We start from the raw sequence: 26,039 nt of genomic DNA on the forward strand, positions 1-26,039 counted from the left end.
ATAAAAAGAGACATTTCGTTTACTATTTTTCATTGACAGTTCTAACTGGAATTTTTAGGCATTGTACCTGAGGCATGGAGCGACATCCAATAAACTCACTGTGCAAACGATTATATTAGAATAACACAATCCAATACTTTGTAAACATGTTTCATTAGCATCATTTCAAAATGGGCAAGAAGCTTGATTTGCTTAGAACATTAAAAAGTGTAATAAGAATGTATTTAATCGGAAATGGGACAATATTTATAGTGTCTTACTATTGCACACTGTACAAGAAAAAAACATGGTCAAAATTTGATTATTCAAAAATATTTATTAATTCACCATATAATTGAGTATTTATTAAATCAAAAAACGTTTAAGACATTGCAAGGTTTAGATAATGTCTTGCCTATTGATTATAAACAGTAAAGGATGTGGATTAAGTCATTAAATGGAAACTGTAAATCCCAATGCCTCGCTCTCAAATAAAAACAAGTATTGCTGCTGCACTTCATTATAGCTCAGATGGCAACAAACGTTTAGATTTCTTCATGTTTTGAATCACTGGAAAAAGAAAACAATGTTAAGCGATATCTGTCACTTCAATATAATTCCATTCAAACATCTTACAGCAAGGAATTAAGTATTTCTCTGGAACCATACAAAAATTAGCATTTTCCTGCAATACCAAAAAAGTTTCATTTTTTGGTATTATGATAGATCACTGATCCCAGCCATGTACTCAAAATGAGGCCTAAAATGACCAAACCATGAATGGTTTCTGCTTCCATTTCACCAGGCCATCCTACCCCATCTCCAGAAGGCTAATCAAATCCAGCAACAAAATAGTTGTATCACTTTTATTGGTTAATTCCAATGTTTCCAGGGAAAAGGTCTGATGTACTTAATAGGAATTAATGAATTTGGTAGTAGTGTGTAAATGTTCAAACTATCAAAAACATTGAGTCTAGCCTACAATGGATGCAGGTTTACAAGCTCTTTTAAGAACACAAAAAGGAAGGAGTAGGCCATTTTGGCTTTCGAGCCTACTTTGCCATTCAATATGATCATGGCTGATCTTCTACCTCAACTTTACATTCCCCCTCCCTTGATTTCTTTAAAAATATATCGACCTCTGTCTTGAATATACTTTAAGATTGAGCAGTCTGAATTTTCTACGTCAGATAACAAACTATCTGACATAGAAAATTCAGATAAACAAACTTTGGAGAGAGGAAATGTCCTCCTCTTAGTGCTAAATGACTGACCCCCAGGACGGCATTTTCCCATTCTGCTTGCTATGGGAATCGTAGTGGGCGGGGGTGGACCATGCAAAGGTCCGGAGACCTGAGCAGGAAATTCTGGCCTTGGGGCGAGCACAGCCGGAAAATCGTGCCCTTATTCTGCGATTGTGATCCCTGATTCTAGACTCCACAGCTAAGAGAAACATCCTCCCAGTACCTACAGGCCCTTCAAGAATTTCATATTTCAATGAAATCCCTTTCATTCTTCTAAACTCGGTGGGAAATAGGGCTGATCTGCTCCATCTCTCCTCTTATGCCTAGGTAAATCTGAAGTTCATTTGTTTGCTTCTTTGAAAACCCAGACCATTTTGCAAATTAACTTGCAAATAAACTTTTAAAATTGTCATCAAGTTGGCAAAATATTATTGAATTGAGACAAAAGGATTCAATAAATTCATAAATGCCCACTTACAGAGCTGAATATCTTGGGGTTCATATGTGTAGAGTCGGTTTGAATACTTTCCTACGATGTCTGCTCTCACAGTCAAGGAAGGATCTATAGCAATACAAAATACAGAGCAATTAAAACAGGAAACCTTCTTAGTCCTGAACTTAATTGGAGCTGTTTGCTTATGTTGAAGATGTATATTGCCACAAAAGCAGGAGATTAGTTTGAGTTAACAATTAAACAGCAAGAAATGTAAAAAGAATGCAGACTTTTTGCAATGTGAGACTCACAAAAAACAATGAAACTTTCATAAAAACGGTTCCTGCTCAAAATGCACAAAATGGAAAACTTATTTCTGCATTATTCAATTTTAGACACCTCTCGTCAAAGCATGACTGTATTATCACTTTATTGCCATTTTTATTATCATTTCTGAGTATTTCTATTGATTACCACTACTTTCAGTGACTCTCCTTTTAGATTTTCAATTATTGTAAGTAAGAAACTGGATCAAAAAATGGGTTTGAAGGCCAACAGTACAACTGAAGAAAACTCCAGGTACTAACACACAAAAGTTCTGCTGTGTCACTTAAAATGCATGTAGAGAATGCATGTCAGGAAGTTGTTCATTCCCAGCCCATGGTTTTCCATTAACTGTAATGGATTGAAGATCACAGTTTGGGAGTGTGCGGTTTCCTGACATAATCTCTTGGCATGGACCAGGTCCAATACATTTGAATTTTTACCTGAAAGTTGAAAAACTCTGCTACTAAATTATACATCAATGAAGATACAATGGGGTTAGAGCCAATACCTGTGCTGAGTTAATTAACGTCAGTAGCAGCAACAGAACAATGAATGTTAACTAAAAATCTTTGCATAACTTTGTTTTGGCTTGTAAAGAGTTTTTTCAGCTTCAATCAAGTGTGACTTTTCAAATTTATTCTTGTTTGCCTTCAGGTCCACATTGCATAGATAACATTTATTATGTTGGCAGCAATCCAGTATAGAATATAGGCAGAGACATTGTAAAGAATACTACTTCTGCATATAAATAAACATGGGTGCAATAGCAAATCTAATTTTCTTGGAAGAGAAGGAAATCAACTATCAGTAGAAAGGATCACCAGATAGGGTGGCACAGTGGTTAGCACTGCTGCCTCACAGCGCCAGGGACCCAGGTTCAATTCCTGGCTTGGACCACTATCTGTGTGGATTTCGCACATTCTCCCCGTGTCCGCGTGGGTTTGCTCCGGTTCCCTCCCACACTCCAAAAATGTGTGGGTTAGGTGGATTGGCCAGGGGCAATCGCAGGGTAAATGTGTGGGATTACGGGGATAGGGACTGGGTGGGATTGTTGTCGGTGCAGGCTCGATGGGCCGAATGGCCTCCTTCTGCACTGTAGAGATTCTATGAAATGTCTGGGCCATGAGAGAATAACCAAAATCGATTATTTTCTCAGACAAAGTGCTGACCACTGATAATAGATCTTACCCAGGAGTAATGGGTAAGAAATTTAACCTTAATAGGAAAACTATGTTGAATGTTGCCATCTTATGGAACCTGTCCTGCAACAGACAAGCAAGATTGATGTCACCACAGGCTCATTTTTGAAAATGTTGGAGCACTTGGGAAAAATGAGCTCCCTTCTGATTCATTAGCCAAGCTACCAATACCATATTCCAAAATGTAAATTAACACCTGTCCCCAGTGTAAGAAGTTTAACAACACTAGGTTAAAGTCCAACAGGTTCACCTGAAGACGGGGCTTGGAGCTCCGAATAAACCTGTTGGACTTTAACCTGGTGTTGTTAAACTTCTTACTGTGTTTACCCCAGTCCAATGCCGGCATCTCCACATCATGACCCAGTGTAAGAGCCAGTACAGCACAGTAGTTAGCACTGCTGCCTCACAGCACCAGGGACCCAGGCTCAATTCCAGTCTTGGGTCACTGTCTGTGTGGAGTTTGCACATTCTCCCTGTGTCTGCGTGGGTTTCCTCCAGGCGCTCCAGTTTCTTCCCACAGTCTAAACATGTGCAGGGTTAGGTGGATTGGCCATGCTAAATAGACCCTTAGTGTTCCAGGTTAGGGGAATTAGTGGGGTAAATATGTGCGGATACAGAGTTAGGTCTGGGTAGGCTGCTTTGTTGGAGAGTTGGTGCAAACTTGATGGGCCGAATGGCCTACTTCTGCATTGTAGGGATTCTATGAAATGTCTAAGCCAACCAATTATCCTTGTAATACTTGAGCCTGGACTGTTGTTATTCTATGTACTTTCATTTCAATGTTGATTATAAATGACAGAGAATAGAACATTTGTTCAAATAATGAAACAAATAATAATAAACACCATGGGATTAGCCAGCTGATGGACATTGCCTTTGTAGAACTGAGTGTGATGGATTATTCAGCATGAAATGAAGACTCCACAAAAAGATCAGACACTTACCTATAAATATTATACGGGGCACATATTTACCATCTGGTGCAAGGTTCTTGTCAGAGGTTTCATGCTTGTAACAAAAGAACAAGATTATGAGATACCTGGAGTGAAATCTCCATTGCTTGAAAATTGAACTGCATTAGAACACACACCCCTTCACTGAGATTCAGAGTGCCTTTTACAATGTGAGTATAAAAATAGACAGTTTCCCCTGTAATTTAGGTGGGAAAGGGAAAAAAATAAAAATAATACAATTCTTATCTTGAGGGAGGTGGATTCAGCACCAGATTTTCTTCATTCTATGTTTTTCATGAGGGGATACCCTTCCCTGCCCCACAGAATTATTTCCTATAAATATGTGTTTAAAATGGGAATGTTGGGGCAGAAAAGTCAATCTGGGCATGTGTGTGGGGTTGGGTTCCTGTCCCATTTCCCAATTCACCATCTGGATGGTAATTTCACAGAGCACATCAATTACCCAATACAGAACTGCCTGATCTTCAATCCATTGATTGCATTAGGTTCTGCAGGAGGCAGGCAATCCATTCAATGATTGTGGCCTCGGATGCTAAGACAAAAATCGAATCCATTATGACAGCACGCAAAGTAAGGAAATATTTCATACAATGTATTTTCTGACTTTTTCCACCCCATCAACCCTGGCTACAAGAAATGTTCGTAAAAATTGTAACAGGGGAGATTAACGGTCCTCTGTGTCCTGACTTCTGGTTTCCAACTTTGGAGTGGGGCTGGAGGGTGGGCCAAGTCTATGGTGGGGCATTCCCTGCATGGCATTAGGCCCCTGCCAGCAGATTTTGTCGACCCGGGAAGAACCCAGGCTAGGGATTTAGCTGGGACAAGAGCCGAAGTCCTCAACAAGTTGGGAGCGGAGCTGGGAGTGCGGGTTGGAGGTGAAGGAGGGAGCAGTAACCTCATGGGGAGAGAAGGAAAGAGAGCGTGGCAGCAACCAGGAGCTGGACAGCAGTTCAAGACTTGCAAGTCGGTGTATTGAGGAGCTGAGGCAAAGAAAAAAAGCCTCTGACAGTGGCCGCAGAGCCAGGAAGTGGCAGCAGAGCTGGCGAACAGCTGCTGGAGACCTAGGCGGACTACCTAGCAAGACCACTCCTTGTCTCTGAGACAAGGTAATTGGGTGCACGTGGTCACAGGAAGTCAGCAAGAGAAGCTCCACCAACTGAACTCTGCTATCAGGCTGATTAGAGATCAGGAGGTAAGCTCTTGTTGGTGTCAGAGTGGAGCTGGAGCATCAGACATCAATGTCAATTTTATATAATTCATTCCTTTAAATTAAGCTTTCCCTTGAGTGTTTATACAGATATAATAGCAGTGGTTAGCTGTTATATAACATTCACACTGTCCGTGTGTTTGAATCGCATGTTACACAAGTGTCACTAAGGGCCTGGCGCTAGGGTGGAGGCCTGATGTGGGGAAAGGTTTTTATTCATCCTTTGTAATGATGCAACTGTTGTAATGAAACTGGCAGACATTTTTTATTCCTATCATGGGAAATGGGCATTACTGGCAGGGCCAATCCTATATCCATGCCTATTTGTCCTTGAGCTCATGAACTGCCTTCTTCAACCTGCAGTCCATGTGGTGTAGGTTTATCCACGTTCCTCTTAGGGAGGGATTTTCACCCAGTGATAGTGAAAGAACAGTGATATAGTTCCTAGTCAGGGTGGTGCGTAGCTTGGTGAGAACTCAAAAGTGATGGTGTTCCCACCCATGTGTGACATTGTTCTTCTAGATAGGAGAAGTCATTGATTTGGAAGATGCTATTGAAGGAGGTTTGGAGAGTTGCTGCAGTGCATCTGCTGTATGATACGCACTGCTGCCACTGTGCATCATTGGTGGAGGGAATGAATGTTTAAGGTGGTGGATGGGTGCTGATCAAGTGGGCTGTTTTATCCTGGATGATATTGAGCTTCTTGAGTGTTGTTGGAGTTGCACTTATCCGGGCAAATGAGTATTCCACCACATTCCTGATTTGTGTCTCATAGATTGTGGATACGCTTTGGGGAGTCAGAAGATGACTTCTTCACTGCAAAATCCGAAGCCTTTGACCGGCTCTTGAAGACACAATATTTATATAGCAGATCCAGTTAATCTTTGACCAGTTGACACTCTAAGGGTTCATTCCAGGTCTTGCTGCATTGGCTGCTTCATTGGGCCCGATTTTACCATTTTCATTCTGAGTGCCGAATCTGGCCGTAATACAGATCCGACTTAGAAATCCGCTTTCAGGCGCCCCCATACGCTCTCAGCCATCTCCAGTCCGATTTGCACTGTGGGCGGGGCTTAGTGCTGCCGGAACGATCGAAGCTCTGAACTGTGCATGTGCAGTTAGAAAACAATTGGAAAAAGCGCACCCATATCGGACCGCTCGTGGGCCGCAGAAAGCAGAGAAAGCGGCCCGAGAGCGAAAAACGGGAGCGAGGGTGTATCTCGGGGCGGGGGGGCAGGGGGGGGGGGGCAGGCGCAGATGGATCTCTGGTGGGGGGGGGGCAGATAGATCTCTGGTGGGGGTGCGGGTCGCAGGGGTCCGCTGCCACTCTGTGGGCGATTGGCAGGGGGGCAGGGGTGGCAATCGGTCTGGGTAGCGGGGGGTGGTGGATAAGGGGGACAGTGATGTGTGTGTGTCCCATTTATTCACCCTCCCACTACCCAGACCGATCGCCACCCCTGCCCCCTCCCGCCTCACCGATCACCCGCAGAGTGGCAGCGGACCCCCCCACCAATCAGAGATCCGTCTGCCCCCCCCTCCCCGAGATACATCTTATCCGCCTCCCTCTTCCCCCCCCGCAAGACAAACAATCCAGCCTCACTCTCTCCTCCTCCCCCCCAGACAACGATGTGGCCTCACTCCCTCCCCCACCACCCCCCCAAGACAACAATCTGGCCTCACTCCCTCCCCAACTCCCCCCAAGACAACGATCTGGCCTCACTCCCTCCCCCCCCACCCCCCCAAGACAACAATCTGGCCACACTCCCTCCCCCAACCCCCCCAAGACATAGATCTGGCCACACCCCCCTCCCCCCCAGATGACAATCTGGCCTCACTCTCCCCCCCCCCCCCCCAGACGACGATCTGGCCTCACTTCCCCCCACCCCGACAACGAATCTGCCTCACTCCCCCCCACCCCCCCCAGAGAATGGCCTGGCCTCACTCCCCCTCCCCTCCAGAGGAACATCTGACCCGCCCCCCCCCACCACCAGACAACGATCGGCCCTCCCCCCCCCCGCCAGAGATACATCTGACCCGCCTTCTCCTCCTCCCCCCCCAACCAGACAACGATCTGACCTCATTCCCCTCCTCCCCCCCTCCAACCAGAGAATGATCTGACCCGCCTCCTCCTCCTCCCCCCCAACCAGACAACGATCTGACCTCATTCCCCTCCTCCCCCCCCTCCAACCAGAGAATGATCTGACCCGCCTCCCTCCTCCCCCTCCCCCACCACTGATCTGAGCCAGAGAGCCATTGGAAACACTGAACGCGCCCTTCAGAGGCTGGAGCACCTGCTTCAGACTTTTATTTAGCAGGTCGCTAAAAGCGTGGTTTCGGATCGGCAAACGCGGTGGTAAAGGGGAAATGCCGATAGAGTTGGGCGGGCAGTTCATTAACTCAATTTAAATGCATGCTAATGCATTTAAATCATCGTTGCACCTGATTTGGGCCCGGAACGGATCCCCGCCATTCGCGGGTCTCGGTAAAGTGGCGATCTGCGCGGAGGCGGGTGCAGATCGCGATAAAGGCCTCACACTCGACTTTACCGCGATTTTGCGCCCGAAAACAGGTGCAAATTGTTGGTAAAATCAGGCCCATTGTGTCAGTAGTGTGAATGGTACTGAGCACTGTGTAGTCATTGCAAGCATCCTCCTGACTGACCTTATCAGGAAAGGACGGCCATTGATGAAGCAGCTGGTGGTAGTTATCCCAAGACATTCCTCTCAAGAACCCCCTCAGTAATGTCCTGAGCCTCCAACAAGTACAAATGTCTTCCTTTGTGCTGGATATGACGATGAATGATTCTTCCCTCTGCTTCCCATTGACTTCAATTTTTAAAAATGCAGCTTGATGCCATACTCAATGAAAAGCTGCCTTCATGTCAACGGTAGTCACTCTCACTTCAACTCTGGATTTTAGCTCTTTTAACCATGTTTGGACTAAGGCTGTAAGGAGGTCTGGAGCTAAGCAAAACCCAAACTTAGAATCAGTCAGCAGGTTATTAATTTAATCATAGAATTGTCTCACAGAAAGAGGCCATTTGGCCCATTCTGTCTGCACTAGCTTTCTGAGTGAGCAATTTACTTAGTGCCATTCTCCTGCCTTTTTCCCATCACCCTGCACGTTGTTCCATTTTCAAATAACAGTCTAATCCCCTTTTGAATGCCTTGACTGAACCTGCCTTCGCCACACTCGTAGGTAATGCTTTTCAGACCTCAACCACTCACTGTGTGAAAATGTTTTTCTCGTATCACTTTTGCAAATTACTTTAAATCAGTGCCCTCTCATTCTCAATCCTTTCACGAGTGGGAACAGTTTCTCCCTATCTACACTATCCAGACCCTTCATAATAGCAAATATCTCACATTTCCTCTCAGCCTTGTTTTCTGCAAGGAAAACAGTCCTAACTTCTATAGTCTATCTTCATAACTGAAGTTCCTCATTCCTGGAAATATTGTTGTGAATCTTTTTCTGCACTCTCTCCAATGCCCAATCCTGAAATTTGTCCAGGTCCTGATGCATTGGGGTATGGACTGCTTCAGTATCTGAGCAGTCACGAATGATACATTGTGCATTAGTAAACATCCCCCTTATAACCTAATGATAGAGGAAAGGTCATTGATGAAGCAGCTGAAGATGGTTGGGCCTAGGACACTACCTATAGGAATTCCTGCAGTGTTGTCCTGGAACAGAAATGATTGACCTCTAACAACCATAACTATCTCACCTCTGGCGTTCACTTCTGGTGTTCAGCTGTTTTGTCCATGTTTGCACCAAGGCATTAATGAGATCAGGAACTGAGAGGCTCTGCTGAAACCTAAACTGATGAATTGTTGAATTGTTCATCACCAGTCATGACTGGATGTAACAGGACTGGATGCAAAAAGTTGGACAAATTTACATTATTTTTTGACTTTCCGATAAGTCATGGGTTCACGTTTGTTATGGCACAGTCCCAAAAGGAGAATCCCTCATCATACCTGAAGCAGATTGGAAGAAATCGATAAATTGCCGGTTAGCAATATGTCAGTGCACTTGACCAAAAAATGTGGGAGGAATTTTGCACTCTATGCACAGAGTGCTGGCTGCGGCAAGAAAACTGGTGTGCAGCTCTCCAGCTGCATAGCTGAGTCTCTCTCCAGATTCCCTGGCACACTGTGACATTTCAGAAATGTCTCCCCTGCCTTACTCTTTAATCTAACATTATCCCAATTAATATTTGGGTAAATAAAGTACCCAATATCACCACACCATACTTCTTGTATATCTCTGTGATTTCAAGGCAGATTTGCTCCTTGACTTATCTTTCACTATTTGGAGGTTCTGTGCAATGCCCTCTACCATGTGGGAGCAGGACCCTTCCATGCTCCTGGGCAGTGAAGGGTAACTGTCTAGCTGTCCAGCCAACGTACCCAGCATTTCAGTGTGCTTGTCCTTCAACGATCACCTGTATGCCGCCCCGATCGAGGTCCTCATCCGAGTCCTCCGAGATGTAGCAGAACTCATCTGTGACCTTGCCCTTCAGTGGCAGATGAACCATCATTTATCTCTTGCTTGGCTGCAGCCCACTTGTGCCCAGTGATTAGGAGTTAGCGATCCCAACTCAATACTATTCTTGAAGGTATATGCAGTGCCAGTATCTGGGCTAATGGCTACAAATTTCAGATGAAATGATGGGGCCTCTTGAGTTGCTGCTCTCTCTCCCCTTCCGGGGCTATTGTCATTGGGTTAGAAGCAGTAGTTGGATGTCTAAAAGGAGAAATCCGAAGAGGAAAGGGGCATGTGGTAGGTGGGTGGGAAGAGGTGGGCGGGAGGAATGTACCCATGCAACTTTCTAATCATTTCAAAAGCAGACTATGGGTGAGTTGGCAGTTGAGAAAGGTTCCTGTGGGGCTATGGCCTCTCTCTGCCCACCTGCAGAAACCTGGATTTTCTGCTTGTCCTGGTGTTTATTTTTCAAGCTTTCCCATTTCTAAAACTCCTTTTCCAACTTGCCTTTAAGGAAAAAACACACTCAATGTCAGTAAAGAAGTTTGCCAGCGCCAGCCAATGGTTTGGGAGGGAGGTCCCAGTGGTGATGTAGGGCGAGGGACGGAGTGCCCATCATCTTCCTTTCACCCTGTAACACTGGAGAAAGTAGCAGATGGCTTGCTTGCCCATAGGGCAATTCACCTTCATCAGTGACCACTTAAGGGTTCTTCCTGTGACTGTGGCGTTTTACCTGCGATTATGGTGGTCCCCCATGGGGAGAAAATCCAGTGACTTCTGATGGCTTCCCAGTAGGCTATGGGGAATTCCTCCTCCTTGGGCATTCTTAGGCTCACTTAAGGCACCTTGGCAGCAATGGCCACACCCATGCAACACCCCACCTGCTCTCAACAGCCCCACCCCTTCCCCCACCCATGAACACCCCACACACCTTGCCAGGGCCTGCCTGACTGACTCCATTGTTCCCACATCCCACCTACCAGGTTGCTAGGACACAACTCCATCACTGCACCATCCTCCTCTAGGTGCTGTACCAGCAGTGGCCACCGCTCCCAATTAGATGTAGCTCTTGCGGGCAGGTTGTCATACTTGACAGACAGCCATTTACAAGTTGCAGCCCTAAGTCAAGCAGACCACCAAAGTGAGATCTCCCCCTCAGCCCCCTCCTTCTCCACCATTTCCTTCCCCCTCCCCCCCGTTCTGCTTTCGGGCTCATCAGCGGGACCCCACAACATTGACTGAGTCAAGCTTTTGTGTGCAGATCACAATGACATCATTGTGAAGAGAAGACCAGTGCTTGAGGCATACATTCCTATCATTTAGACTAGATGGGTAGACCACCTTTGTGTTTTACCCGCCTCGATGTGATCGGAGAAATCGGGGCGTATGTATTTCTAGTTTCCAGTTCCCAGATGTACTCTCTTGATGCAAGACTGAATGTTGAGTGTATTGACATACTCTCCTCAATTTTAATTAGCAGAATATTATCAGAATTTCACCTGCAAATTTTGAACCTGCATTCTGTGTGAGCAAAACTGCAAGTCAGAAGTGCAAGTTTGCAAAGGCTTCCCTTCTCATCAGTAAACAGAGCAATGCTTACCATTAGATTTAACATAATGAAATCTTTGTCAGCCATAGCTTGGACTTTTTCATTTTGAGCAAAAACATTCTTCAGTGCTGAAAAAGATTGTTAATATTACGCATTGCATGTGTTATAGTAATAATAAGAAAAAACTTGCATGGATAGAGCATCAAGCCACAGGATGTCCCAAAAATGCTTTATTGTTAAAATGTAATCTTTATGTTTGTATGGCAAACATGGTGACCAATGTGTGCATACCTGAATCACACAACCAGGAACAAGATGGAAAAACAGGTAAAAGGTTTTGTTAGTCATAGATGGTGGATAAATATTGGCCATTGACCTCCAAAGCTGTTCCTCAACTAGTGCCATGGAATCTAGTAATTTTCTAGCAATACATGAACATTTCTATCATCTCTTGAATCCCCCTCCTCTATAACTGTAGACTTAGTGAGTCTCCAACAATGGGGATTACAGTTCTGTGGTATGTTAGCCTCAAGAACAGACAATGAGAACAATTAGAAACCTCTGACTAATGTTACAAAATTAGATATTTGGATCTTGTGATAGTAAGTGCAACCTCCAGCCCTTCCTTTCACATAAACTCTATTGACACCAATCATGGCCATCCCATTGATCTCATATTCTCTCGTTACCTCTTTCCTTCCAAGCATCTATCTCAGACAAAGCAACCGCTGCTCACTTCCTCATGTGTCCCACCACTTCATAGATTCATAGCACAGAAGGAGGTCATTTGGCTCATTGTGTCTACACCAGTCAACAAATATCTGCCTACACGATTCCCATTTTTCAGCGCTTGGCTCCTAGCCCGAGAGGTTATAGCAGTGCAAGTGAATAGCTAAATACTTCTTAGATGTTACAAGAGTTTCAGACTCAATCACTCTTTCAGGCAGTGAGTTCCAGACTCACACCACCGTCTGGGTGAAAATTAATTTACCTTTTTTCAATACCACCTACTTCTACATCCACCCCTGAGAGTGCTCCCTGAAGTAACTCTAAAGGGCTAAACTGCTTGAACTTTTGCCCTCTATTCACCATGATAACTCGGCAGCTATTAGCTGAGATTTGGAGATTCTGACCTTTGCATTCCAATGGCAAAGTTGAGTCTGGAGGCAATAAAGACATGGATGAGTACTTCAGCAAAAGATAAGCTTAGATAGGGATGAAATTGGCTGATGTTACTTTAATCAAATCCTGAATAAGCCTGTGACCATAACAAGTGGAGTAAATCTTGGCTGCATATGACTAATATGTGTAAAGACAAGAAATAAATAACTTTCATAGCTAATCTAAAGAGTTAAAAGAAACATGCATTCTCATAATGTATATGTCAAAAATGAAATTAAGTATCTGACTATGAAGCTGGAATGAATTTCATAGAACTGATCATTTACCATTACAGTACTTGCAGTCTTCCAAATGGTGGATGATCATTAATGGCTTGTTGCTAAAACAATAAATAATGTGCAAATCAGAAGAGGCATTGAGAAATTTATCATATTTAAAGCACTGTCTATGGGCCTGATTTTACCATTTTGAGTCTAAGTGCCGAATCTGGGCGTCAAATAGATCCGAGCCTGGAATCCTCTTTCCAGCGCGCCCATACGCATTTTGCCGTCTCCGGTCTGACTCGCGCTGTGGGCGGAGCTTAGCGCTGCCAGAATGATCAGAGCTCTGAACTGCGCATGCGCAGTTCGAAAAAAACTCCGAAGCAGCGCGCCCGGGCGGGGAGGAAAAAGCAGAGAGAGCGGCTCTCTGACCCAGATCATCTGGGGGGGGGGGGGGGGGGGGGGGGGGAGGAGGAGGGGGGTGGGGGGGGGGGGGGGGGGGGGGAGGAGGAGGAGGGGGGCGGGGGGGCGGAGTGGGAGGATGGGAGGAGGAGAGGGGGCAGGACCCAGATCACCCTCTGGTGGGGGGTGGGGGGGTGATGGGAGGAGGAGAGGGGGTGTGAGGGGTCCATCTGGCTCACCAAGTCAGTTACAATACTGCGTTCAGCATCTACTGAACTATCTTGGATACAAAGGATAATGGCATTAGGGTTCTGCATGTAAGCCTGGCTTATGCTAAAAATTATACCCTTGGTGTCGGCAGCCATTCCTGATGTTAGAATACTGATAACACCAGGAAGATCGACCAGAACCATTCATTATCCTTTGTATCCAAGATGGTTCAGTAGATGCTGAACGCAGTATTGTAACTGACTTGGTGAGCCAGATGGACCCACAAGGCAGAAGAACCATCTTTGTGTTGACCAAAGTGGATCTAGCTGAGGAACATACAGCTTATCTTGCTAACGGAAGGATGGTGGAGGGAGACCAGCGATTGAGGTAGGTTGGGGGTGTGCTCTGCTGAGGGGGACCTGTCTCCCAGGGGGGTCTGATCCCGGGGCGGGGGGGGGGGGGAGGGGGGAAGGGGGGTCTGCTGAGGGGGGGCCTGCCTCCCAGGGGGGTCTGATCCCGGGGGGGGGTGGGGGTCTGCCGGGGGGGCCTGCCTCCCAGGGGGGTCTGATCTGGGGGGGGGGGGGGTCTGCCGGGGTGGTTAGCGGGGGGGGGGGGGGTCCACGAAGGATGGTCGAAGAGGTGACTTCACAAGGGCAAAGAGGGCTTCAGAGGTTCCCCTGCAGAATAGAAATCCTCTTCGGACTTTTATTCTGCAGGTCGCTAAAAGCGCGGATTCGGAACGGGCCAGAAGACGGTAAAGTGGGATTTGGCGGTAGATGGGCGCGCGGTTCATTAAGTCGATTTAAATGTGGACCCCCGCCCGAATCGGGTGTCGGTAAAGCCGTGATCTGCTTGGAATCGGGTGCAGATCGCGGTATGGGCCCGATGCCCAACTTTACCACGATTTCGCGCCCGAAAACGGGCGTGAAGCTTTGGTAAAATCGGGCCCTATGTGTCAGCTGCTGAATTGACTGCTGATTGGAGCTGTTTCAATGAATTTCCTTTCTACACTTCACCCCACACCTGGTGCCGTGAGTGGATTTTTCTGGCAAGTAGCAGCCTTTCCCTGCCACATGTAAAGGATGATGAGTTGGGAATGGGGGTCAGCTGTTTGCAGTGATCGAGGGAGGCATAGCTCCTGCTATCCAGTGACACAAATACATAAGGACACCCTTGCCAAAAAAACATTCAGGTCTGGTTCCTGGAGAGTCAGAGGCTCTCCAGAGCAAGATACAATTAAGGGTGGATTGGGGGGAGGTATCAGAGTCCTGAGGGATCAGAAGCCTCTTGAATGGGAGAGGTGGAATCAGAAGCTTCTGAGAGAGGTGAGAGGCCTTGAGGGCAGGGAGATGGATGGTTGGAGGAATGATGGGAAGTTGGACACCTGGAAGCAGAGGTTTGAGCTTTTCAGAAGGATCAGGTCAGGGAAGTCTGATCATGGGTGGTTTGGTCAGGCAGGTAAGTAGGATCTAGCAGGTAAATGACAAACAGTTACCATCTGGACCCATATGTTCTGGCCATACCCCTAAATTGGGAAACATTTAGGTTTCCCAATGTTAAACTGGTAAGTATGAGATTACCAGCCCTGTGATATTTAAATTGCCAATAATTCTCCTGGACGTGGATTGGCTCCCTGCCTTCATTAGTAAATTTAAAGTATGTGAGTTGGACACCAGAATCTCAAGGTCAGGATTAGGATTTTTAACATTTCCCTCCTGACACAAACCCACTCTTAGAAAACTTTCCCTCAAAGTTTCACTGAGGAAAATTGGGCTGAATCTGGGTATATTACAGTTACCAGTGGAAAGTATGTCCAAATATTGCTCACTTTGTCATGTAGAAAAAACCTAGGTCACAGCATTAAGATACAACTCTGGCTGACCTTGTGATCATGACATAAGGATGGAGGTCTAGTGCTAAAATAACTTTCAAACGCTTGTTATAGAACCCAAACACTGTCTTGCAGAGAGCTCAGTAAGAAGTGTCACAACACCAGGCTAAAGTCCAACAGATTTATTTGGAATCACGAGCTTTTGGAGCGCTGCTCCTTCCTCAGGTGAGAAAGGAGCAGCGCTCCGAAAGCTCGCAATTCCAAATAAACCTGTTGGACTTTGACCTGATGTTGTGAGACTTCTTACTGTGCCCACCCCAGTCCAACACCAGCATCTCCACATCATTGTAGAGAGCTGACATAACAATTACATTTCTGCTGTACTTTAGTGGTTAGATCGTTCCATGAAGTAAATTAATCAACCACTTCAAGGCTTTCAATGCTACTTCATCCATGAATAAAAGCTTGTTTTTTTTCTGAGCTTTTCAAATGGAACTATGAAACACTATTCCTAATCAGATACAAATTTCTAGCCATATGTAATCTAGCTACGGCAGCATTTGTTAAGTTTGAGTCTTGCACTATTGCAATTCATTGCAAGACATTGAAACTGGCAAAATTTTCTTACCTTTTCCTTGCTTTGTAAAGCCCTTCCTCATAGGTTTGAACCCATGTTAAGTCATCCCCCCAACCTAAAACAATAATACACACAACAATGTTAGACAAATGTTTAAGAACCAGTTTTATCTATTATGTTCCAGTTAATTGCAAGGAGCCATTAAATGAATAGTTCGGAAATTAATTTAATAGTAAAGAATTAATTTCAGAAGAGCAGCATTAATTCAGCCTCTAATATCTAAGATCATAAGAAATAAGAGCAGGAGTAGGGCATTTGGTCCATTGCGCCCACTCCTGATTGGGTTAGAGTGAGAACTCAAATTTCCTGCTTGCCACTCATAACCCGTGGCCCTCTGTGGATCAAAAGTCTGTCTAACTCAACCTCCACTGCTGTCCATGGAAGAGACTAAGACCCTCAGGGAAAATAAATTCCTCCTCATCTCTATCTTATTTTTGACCTCTTATTTTGAATTGTATCCCCTAGTTCTAGATTCCCCCATGAGGGGAAACATCCTCTCAGCATCCACTCTGTTAAGCCCCATCAGAATCTGATATGTTTCAATAAGATTTGCTCTCATTCTTCTAAATTCCAATGAATACAGACCCAGCCAGCTCAACCTTTCCCCATAGACAATCCCTTCATTCACTCCATAACTACGGAATCCAATTCTGTACACAGTAATTTGTGGGTGGCACAGTGGTTAGCACTGCTGCCTCACAGAGCCAGGGACCTGGGTTCAATTCCTTGGATCACTGCCTGTGTGAAGTCTGCACGTTCTTTCTGTGGGTTTCCTCCTGGTGCTCCGGTTTCCTCCCACAAATTCCTCTGAAAGACATGCTGGTTAGATGCACTGGCCATGCTAAATTCTCCCTCAGTGTACCCAAACAGGTGCCGGAGTGTGGCGACTAGGGGATTTTCACAGTAACTTAATTACAATGTTAATGTACGCCTACTTTTAACACTAATAAATAAACTTTAAAAACTTTATTCTAGGTGCAGTCTCACCAATGTCCAATACGTTTGTTGGAAGACTTTTCTATTTTTATATCCATTCCCCTTGCAATAAATACTAAACATAATTTTGCCTTCCTAATTACTTGATGTACCTGCATGCTGACTTATTGTGATTCATAGGATATGAGGATATACAGATCTATGTGTATTGCAGCATTCTGCAGTCTTTCCATTTAAATAATATTCAACTTTTCTGTTCTTCAAAGTGGACAATCACATTTTCCCGTCATTTATACTCCACATTTATTTTCCTCATATTTATACTCCATCTGCCAAATTTGTACCTCTGCACTTAACCGATCAATATTCCTCAGAATCTGAAAATTACGTGCTTATCCAGACTGTTTCCTGATCAATAGACAATCCTCCACCCATGCTAATATATTACCTCCAACATCATGATCTCTTATCTTGTGCCACCTTTTATGTGGCACTCTATTGATTGACCTTTGGAAATCCAAATAAGCTACACCTTCTGGTTCCACTTTATTCTTCCTGGTTTTTACATCCTTAAAAAACTAATAAATTTGTCAAACTTGATTTTCCTTTCATTATACCATGTTGACTGAGCTTGATTGTATTATAATGATCTAAATGTCCTGCTACTGCTTCCTTAATAATGTCATTCAGCATTTTCCCAATGACAGATGGTCTATTGTTCATTGCTTTCTGACTCACTTTTTTGAATAGAGGTGTTACATTTGTAGTTTTCCAATCTGTTGGGACCTTTCCAGAATCTAAGGAATTTTGAAAGATTAAAACCAATGCATCCACTATCACTGCAGCTACTTTTTTCAGGGGCCCTCAAATGCAGGCCAGCAGGTCCAGGGACTTATCAGCTTTTATCATAGATAAAAAAATCCTCACAGTGCAGAAGGAGGTCATTCACTGAGTCAGCACTGACTCTCCAACAGAGTATCTTATCCAGGCCTATGCCTCTCCCTATCCCTGTAACCATATGCATTTGCCCACTAGTCCCCCTAACCTACACATCTTGGGACACTAAGGGGCAATTTAGCGTGGCCAATCCACCTAACCTGCACATCTTTGGACTGTAGGAGGAAACCAGAGCACCCGGAGGAAACTCACGCAGACATGAGGGGAATGTGCATACTCCACACAGTTACCCAAGGCTGGAATTGAACCCGGATCACTGACGCTGTGAGGCAGCAGTGCTAACTGATGCACTATCAATCAAGCAAAGACTAGTTTGTATGCAAGAACAAATAGGCTTTTATTCGCAAAAGACTTGGAGCACACCCATGCTGATGAACTGGTCCAGCAACTGAGGCAGGGGGGTTGGGAGCAGTCACCTTTATACCTGGACCAGGGGGGGAGGAGTCTCAGGCAAGGCCGGCAGGGGCATGCCCAGGCATGTCACACACACACACAGACAATAAGCTTAACATTGGTTTACCACATTCACTCCCTGCTTTTAAAAAAGAGTCCGGCGGGGGTGAGGTGGGTGGAATGATATTTACAGGATTACAAATTTACAAATTCAGTCTCTTTGGGGGCTTGATCTGCCACTGCGACCACCGTAGTGCCGGTTGTGGTGTCGGTTCCGGTGGCCGCGGTGTTGGTTCAGGCGCCAGGTCGTAGTCGCTCGAGTCGTCTGTAGTCCCTTCCGATTGTCGGGTGCGTGGTGGCGGCTCCTGGGGCTCAGGCGTGCTGTATACGGGGGTTGGGGGTGTGGGGTTGTGGGTCATCGTGGTCCCTGGGGCACCTGCGGGTGCCAGGTCTCGAATGGAGACCGTGTCCTCCCACCCGTTGCGGTACGCCACATAGGCGTATTGGGGGTTGGCGTGGAGGAGCTGGACTCTTTCGACCAGGGGGTCCGACTTATGGGTCCTTATGTGCTTCCGGAGCAGGACAGGGCCTGGGGACGTCAGCCATGACGGTAGTGAGGTCCTCGAGGAGGACTTCCTGGGGAAAACAAACATTCTTTCGTGAGGGGTAGCATTGGTAGCAGTGCAAAGGAGTGATCTAATCGAGTGTAGTGCATCAGGGAGGACCTCTTGCCAGCGGGTGACTGGAAGACCTTTAGACCTCAGAGCTAGTAAAACGGCCTTCCAGACTGTCGCATTCTCCCTCACTACCTGTCCGTTCCCCCTGGGGTTGTAGCTGGTGGTCCTACTCGAGGCTATGCCTTTGGAGAGCAGGTACAGTCGCAGCTCATCACTCATAAAGGAGGATCCCCGGTCGTTATGGATATAGCTAGGGAAACCGAACAGGGTGAAGAGGCTATGCAGGGCCCTGACGACCGTGGCCGAGGTCATATCCGGGCAGGGAATAGCGAAGGGGAAACGTGAATATTCGTCAATGACGTTGAGGAAGTATATGTTGCGGTCAGAAGAGGAGACGGGGCCTTTGAAGTCGACGCTTAGGCGTTCAAAAGGGCGGGTTGCTTTTATGAGGTGTGCTCTGTCTGGCCGATAGAAGTGCGGCTTGCACTCTGCGCAGACCTGGCAGTGTCTGGTTATAGACCTGACTTGCTCAATAGAGTAGGGCAGGTTACGGGCTTTAATGAAGTGAAAAAACCTGGTGACCCCCGGGTGGCAGAGGTCATTGTGGAGAGTCTGCAATCGATCTATTTGTGCGCTGGCACATATTCCCCGGGACAGGGCGTCTGGGGGCTCATTGAACTTCCCGGGCCGGTACAAGATGTCGTAATTGTAGGTGGAAAGCTCGATTCTCCACCTCAATATTTTATCATTTTTGATCTTGCCCCGCTGCGTGTTGTTAAACATGAATGCAACTGACCGTTGGTCCGTGAGTAGGGTGAATCGTTTACCAGCTAAGTAGTGACGCCAGTGCCGTACAGCATCCACTATGGCTTGGGCCTCCTTCTCGACAGAGGAGTGTCAAATTTCAGGGCCTTGGAGGGTTCGTGAGAAGAAGGCCACGGGTCTGCCCGCCTGGTTAAGGGTGGCGGCTAGGGTGAAGTCAGACGCATCGCTCTCCACCTGAAACGGGATGGATTCGTCTACAGCGTGCATCGTGGCCTTCGCGATGTCTGCTTTGATGCGTTCGAAGGCCAGGCGGGCCTCTGCCGTCAGGGGAAAAGAGGTAGATTTGATGAGCGGATGGGCTTTATCCGCATAATTGGGGACCCACTGGGCGTAATACGAGAAGAAGCCCAGGCATCTTCTCAGTGCTTTGAGGCTGGTGGGGAGGGGAAGTTCCAGGAGGGGACGCATGCGGTCGGGATCGGGACCGATGACCCCATTTTCCACAACACAACCAAGGATGGCAAGGTGGCATGTGCGGAATACGCACTTCTCCTTATTATAGGTCAGATTTAGGAGTTTGGCAGTGTGGAGGAATTTGTGGAGGTTGGCATCGTGGTCCTGCTGATCATGGCCGCAGATGGCGACGTTATCCAGGTACGGGAAGGTGGCCCGCAGCCCGTTCTGGTCTACCATTTGGTCCATCACACGCTGGAAAACTGAGACCCCGTTGGTGACGCCGAAGGGGACCCTAAGGAAGTGATAGAGGCGGCCATCCGCCTCGAAGGCTGTATATTGGCGGTCTTCCGGGCGGATAGAGAGCTGGTGGTATGCAGATTTTAAGTCGATGGTGGAGAACACCCGATATTGTGCTATCTGATTAACCATGTCAGATATGCGGGGAAGGGGGTACGCATCCAGCTGCGTGTAGCGGTTAATGGTCTGACTGTAGTCAATGACCATGCGATGTTTCTCCCCAGTCTTAACAACTACTACTTGGGCTCTCCAGGGGCTGGTACTGGCCTCGATGATCCCCTCCCCTCGGAGCCGTTGTACTTCGGACCTGATAAAAGTCCTGTCTCCAGCACTGTACCGTCTGCTCTTGGTGGTGATGGGCTTGCAGTCGGGGGTGAGATTTTCAAACAGTGAGGGAGGGGCGACTTTAAGGGTCGAGAGGCTGCAGGTGGTGCGCGGTGGGCGATCTAAGAACTGGTGATTGCAAACAGAGAGCGAGGGAAAAGGTCCATTATACTCCATGGTGACACTCTTAAGGTGACACAGGAAATCTAGCCCCAGGAGTACGGCAGCGCAGAGTTGTGGCAGCACGAGGAGCCTGAAGTTTTTGTATACTGTGCCACGTACAGTCAGGGTCGCCACGCAGTACCCGAGGACATCCGCCGAGTGGGACTTTGAAGCCATGGAGATCGTTTGCTTCACTGGCACGGCTCACACACGGCTGAAGACGTCCAAGATGGCAGCCTGCACGGCTCACACACGGCTGAAGGCGTCCAAAATGGCGGGTCGCACGCGGCGCTACTGGGCTTGGAGGTCAACTTCGCCCTGCATACCTTCGCGTAATGGCCCTTCTTTCCACACCCGGAGCAGATCGCATCCTTCGCCGGGCAGCGTTGTTGGGGGTGCTTCCCCAGTCCGCAGAAGTAGCACTTTGGGCCTCCAGAGACTGCTGCAGTGGTCGGGTCATTGGTGGGACGTGGCATGGTGTAGGCCTATGGCCCTCCCGAGTACAGAGGTGGCGGGGACTGCGGCGTCCATGATGCACCCCCGTGGTCGGAGGTGTAGGCCTCGAGATTACGGAACGCCACCTTTAACGAGTCGGCAAGCGCTACAGTCTTTTGTAGTTCCAGCAGTCGTTGTCGGATATAGTTTGACCTGATACCCATGACATAGGCATCTCTGATTAAGTCCTCAGTGTTTTGGGTGGCTGTTACGGCCTTGCAGTTTCAGGCCCTGCCAAGTGCTCGCAACGCACGCAGGAATTGGTCACCCGATTCTCCTGGCTGTTGTCAGTGAGTAGCCAGAAGATGTCTCGCGTAGATTACATTAGTCTGTTTGCTGTACTGGCCTTTTAAAAGTTTGATTGCATCCTCGTAAGTTTCAGCGTCTCTAATCATCGAGAATACTTGATCGCTAACCCGGGCGTGGAGCACGTGTAGCTTGTCGGTTTCGGTCCGGACGACGGAGGCGGAGGCGGTGAGGAAAGTTTTGAAACATCGCAGCCAGTGATCGAAGCTGTTAGAGGCTCCTACAGCTTGTGGATCCAATTCTAATCTATCGGGTTTTAGTATCTGCTCCATCCCCCAATTTTTTTTTTCGAATAAAATTGATGCACTACCAATCAAGCAAAGACTAGTTTGTATGCAAGAACAAATAGGCTTTTATTCGCAAATGACTTGGAGCACACCCATGCTGATGAACTGATCCAGCAACTGAGGCAGGGGGGTTGAGAGCAGTCACCTTTATACCTGGACCGGGGGGGAGGAGTCTCGGGCAGGGCCGGCAGGGGCGTGTCCAGGCATGTCACACACACACACAGGCAGTAAGCTTAACAGTGGTTTACCACACTAACCACTGTGCCACGAGCCATAATCCCATTAATTTTCCTAATACTTCTTCTTTCGTGATAATGATAGTTTTGAAATCCTGGTTTGGTTTGTATTTAACTTACAATATGGCAACTTAATGCAATTCTCTTTATTCATTCTGGGATGTGGGCACTACTGGCTGGGCCAGAACTTATTGCACATCCTTAATTGCCTGTGAGAAGATGCTAGTGTACTGTCTTCTTGAACCACTGTATTCCATGTGTTGTAGGAACACCTACATTGCCATTTGGAAGGACTTCAATGGTGAGGCAGGCAGCAAAAGCCTCACTGTTACTTTGACAGGAAAGTAATTTGATACACAATGGGCCTGATTTTACCATCAAGCTGCGCCCATTTTTGGGCGTGAAAACTTGATAAAGTTGGGCGAGGGGATGAGTAGCGCGATCCGTGCCTGGGTCCATGTTGATTCCCCTTTTGCCAAGGGCCGAAAATGGCCACCGTTGGGACCGCGCCCAAAACGAGCCCATGCACTTAAATTGACTTAATAGGCTGGACGCCCAAACTTACCGGCACTTCCCCCCTTTACCACCGCATTTGCCCATCCAGATTCGATGCAAAACAGACATGGTCCGCAAAGTTCCGGTTCAGGCACTCCAGCTTCTGAGGACGTAGGTTCCGAGCTTCCGGCGGCTCTCTGACTCAGATCGATGGTGTTGGAGGGAGAAAGGCAGATCAGGTGGCTCCCTGACTCAGGTGGCGGAGGGGAGATGGGTCGGATGGCTCTCTGGCTCAGATCACAGTGGGGTGGGGTAGAGGTGGGTCAGATGGCTCTCTGACTCAGAAGAGGGGGTGGGGAACGGGGGGCAAGGGGGTTGGGGGCAGGGGGGGGAAGTGGGGGTCCGCTGCCACTCTGCGTGTGATCAGTGAGGGGGGGAACGGGGGGGGTCCGTTGCCACTCTGCGTGTGATTGAGGGGGGGGGAGGGGCCCGTGATTGGTCTGGGTAGCGGGGGGGTGGGGGGTCAGTAATATTGTGGGGGTGGAGCAATGTCTGTGGGGGCCAGGGCGGAGGCATTATCCGGCCCAGCAGCAATGTGGCAGGGGAACGTTTCTTTTTAGTGTACTGTCTTCTTGAACCACTGTATTCCATGTGTTGTAGGAACACCTACATTGCCATTTGGAAGGACTTCAATGGTGAGGCAGGCAGCAAAAGCCTCACTGTTACTTTGACAGGAAAATAATTTGATACACAATGGGCCTGATTTTACCATCAGAACTGCAGTGTTTCGGGCACGATAAGCCCCGCCCACAGGCTTCTGCAGCACGATTCAGAATTGCTGGTATTTTTTCAGGCAGAGTGCGTATGGGGGTGCCTGAGAACGGGTCTAAAAGTCGGATCTGAAACACTCCCAGTTTCAAGTCCGCCCAGCACGTAGAATGAAAATGGTTAAATAGGGCCCAGTGGCTAGAATTTTCTGGTTGTTCACGTCGGCGGAATCTTCCAGTCCTGTTGGGGTTTCGTGGTGGCGAAGGGTGCATTCAACAGAAAACACCATTGACAATGGCTGGACCAGAAGATTCCGCCACCGGCCAGTTGTGAGTCACCTCCACCGTCACAAAACATGCAGCAGGTTGTGCGGAAAATCTCGTCCAATTAAGTTTTTGGCAGTGGCATGTGAGGATTTAAAAAGCTTGCAGCTGTAGGTGAATCTGAGTGGTTTTACCTTGACAATATAGCCATGATAACAATAATATATGGTCATGGGCAAAGCTTTCTCTTGCACCCCCAAAAAAGCTTCCTGTCCTGTTGCTTCTGTTACAAACATTTTCTGTTACAAACAATTAATATGAAAATCAAACTGTGCATCTCTTAAAAACTGCACCCTTCTTTAACACTTATTTACAGCCAGGGCATGTCGACCACAACCCAAAGAGCAGTCTGTCTGGAGTGAGAGTGCAGTGTGAGTTGCTGTCACTTTTATTAGCGTATCACCACAAAATTACCTTTAGAGCCCACCAATAATAACAATGGACTGAGCTACAAGCAACAGTAACTTGAAGTGTCAGCATTAAGAAGACATAAAAATCCATGTGCTTTATTATAGTGGTTGCACTGCTGCCTCACAGCACCCAGGGACCCAGGTTCCTTTGGCAATTTATGAGCGTAGATTGCAATCAACTGGGCAAGTGCTTATTTCCTACATTCAATGTCATAAACAGACAATAATGAGCACTACCTGTTTAGCAGCGTTTTCACGCTACTGCTGGAGGAAAAATTGTATGTGCTTCAGTCATGCATGTAATATAATCAGCTTTGAGGGAAAATAACAATTCACCAGGCAGTATGCTGACAGTATTTTGTATGGAATCAAGATGTTTTTTTTTATTCATTCGTGGGACATGGGTGTCGCTGGTTGGCCAGCATTTATTGCCCATCCCTAGCTGCCCGTGCGTAGTTGAGAGTCAGCCACATTGCTGTGGCTCTGGATTCACATGTAGACCAGATCAGGTAAGGACAGCAGAGTTCCTTCCCTAAAGGACATGAGTGAACCAGATAGATTTTTCCGACAATCAACAATGGTTTCATGGTCATCAGCAGATTCTTAATGCCTGATTTTTAAAAACTGAATTCAAATTCTACCATCTGCCATGGCGGGATTCGAATCCAGGTCCCCAGAACATTAGCTGGGTTGCTGGATTAATAGTCTAGCGATAATACCACGAGGCCATTGTCTCCCCAGTTTCAACCCTGCCCGCTTGGTATAGGAACAGAGTTGGCAGGGAGTTAAAATGGCAGTCAGGTGCCACTTGTGGTGCCCCTACACTGTGACTTCGTCTCTCTGGTTCTTGAGAACTTGGATGCCACCTACCAACATTTGGATTGTCAAGGTCTGATGATGGAATTCACACTGCGATGCAATTTGAACCATAAAATGCTTGGATCATCACAGTCTTGGAGTTATCAGCAAAATAATTGCTGCAAGCAGGGTAGGCTCAGAAGAAGCCCAGCAAAACTTTAATTTAAAACATTTCTTGTAAAGTTCCTTATGGGCCAGGAGGAGCAGCATTGCCACCCATACTGCACCTTTTGCCTCACCCACCGATTGTCCCTGACCCCTCCCTCCTCACTGACTTTGCTGGTTTCCCTATAGGTGCCCAGTGATGGTCTGCAGCTGCCTGAGTTCCTGCTCCCGTCAGCTGGCCTCCACGTCATTCCCATCCGCTTCAGTCATGAGTCAATGAGAGGTTAATATGTGGCTCTGATCTACAATCCATGCAAAATCAGGCTCTTTCTGCCACAGCAGGCTGCTTTTGCAGTTATGTAAAGTCCACTCTACTTTGATATAACTTTCAATACCAACCTGGGAGAAATTCAAGAAAAGCAATATTTAACCACAAAATCTATTAAATAAATATCACTTACCTCGTGACAGTGTTTGGGGTGGTCTTTTTTTGATTGCCGAGGCTAGGCTAGATGTGGCAGCAACCAGGAGCAAAAATGCAGGAACAAATAACCGCAGCATTGTTGTATAATAGCTGTAATTACTTTGATTAAAATTCAAACTAGAAGAACAGGTCAAACAGAGCTTTCCTGTGGCAGTTCAGTTTGAGAATACCTGCCTTACTCACTATTGAGGCGGGTTCCCGGTAAGAAAAAGTTTCTGAAGTGCATGATTTATTTAAGTAAGGTGGATATGCAATCACCTCATCAAATAGCAGTACCCATGACAACTGTGTGACGTTCAGTTGAAACATAGCTGATCAAAACTTCATTCAGTCGAATAAGTCCACAAAACTCTCACCGTTCTTTTTTTTGATACCGTTTGCAAAGATGTAAAATGAAACTTTATTAATGTATATCCCAAGATGAAGTAGAAATGGGGAAGTGG

At 46.8% G+C, this 26,039-nt stretch overlaps 1 protein-coding gene across 1 annotated transcript; it reads right to left on the minus strand.

Annotated features, from left to right (window-relative positions):
* Positions 1 to 296: 296 nt before the first annotated feature.
* Positions 297 to 25,799, minus strand: LOC144503596 (anterior gradient protein 3-like). Its single transcript, XM_078228190.1, has 7 exons — positions 25,574 to 25,799; positions 15,854 to 15,917; positions 12,849 to 12,901; positions 11,452 to 11,528; positions 4,127 to 4,190; positions 1,702 to 1,785; positions 297 to 549 (listed from the first exon to the last, which is right to left on the minus strand). Exons 1-7 carry the CDS (start codon positions 25,671 to 25,673, stop codon positions 500 to 502), a joined length of 492 nt encoding a protein of 163 aa, XP_078084316.1. The 5' UTR covers positions 25,674 to 25,799; the 3' UTR covers positions 297 to 499.
* Between the last annotated feature and the right edge of the window lie 240 nt (positions 25,800 to 26,039).

Source organism: Mustelus asterias, chromosome 2, assembly GCF_964213995.1.
Source record: "Mustelus asterias chromosome 2, sMusAst1.hap1.1, whole genome shotgun sequence".
NCBI classification, from domain to species: domain Eukaryota; kingdom Metazoa; phylum Chordata; class Chondrichthyes; order Carcharhiniformes; family Triakidae; genus Mustelus; species Mustelus asterias.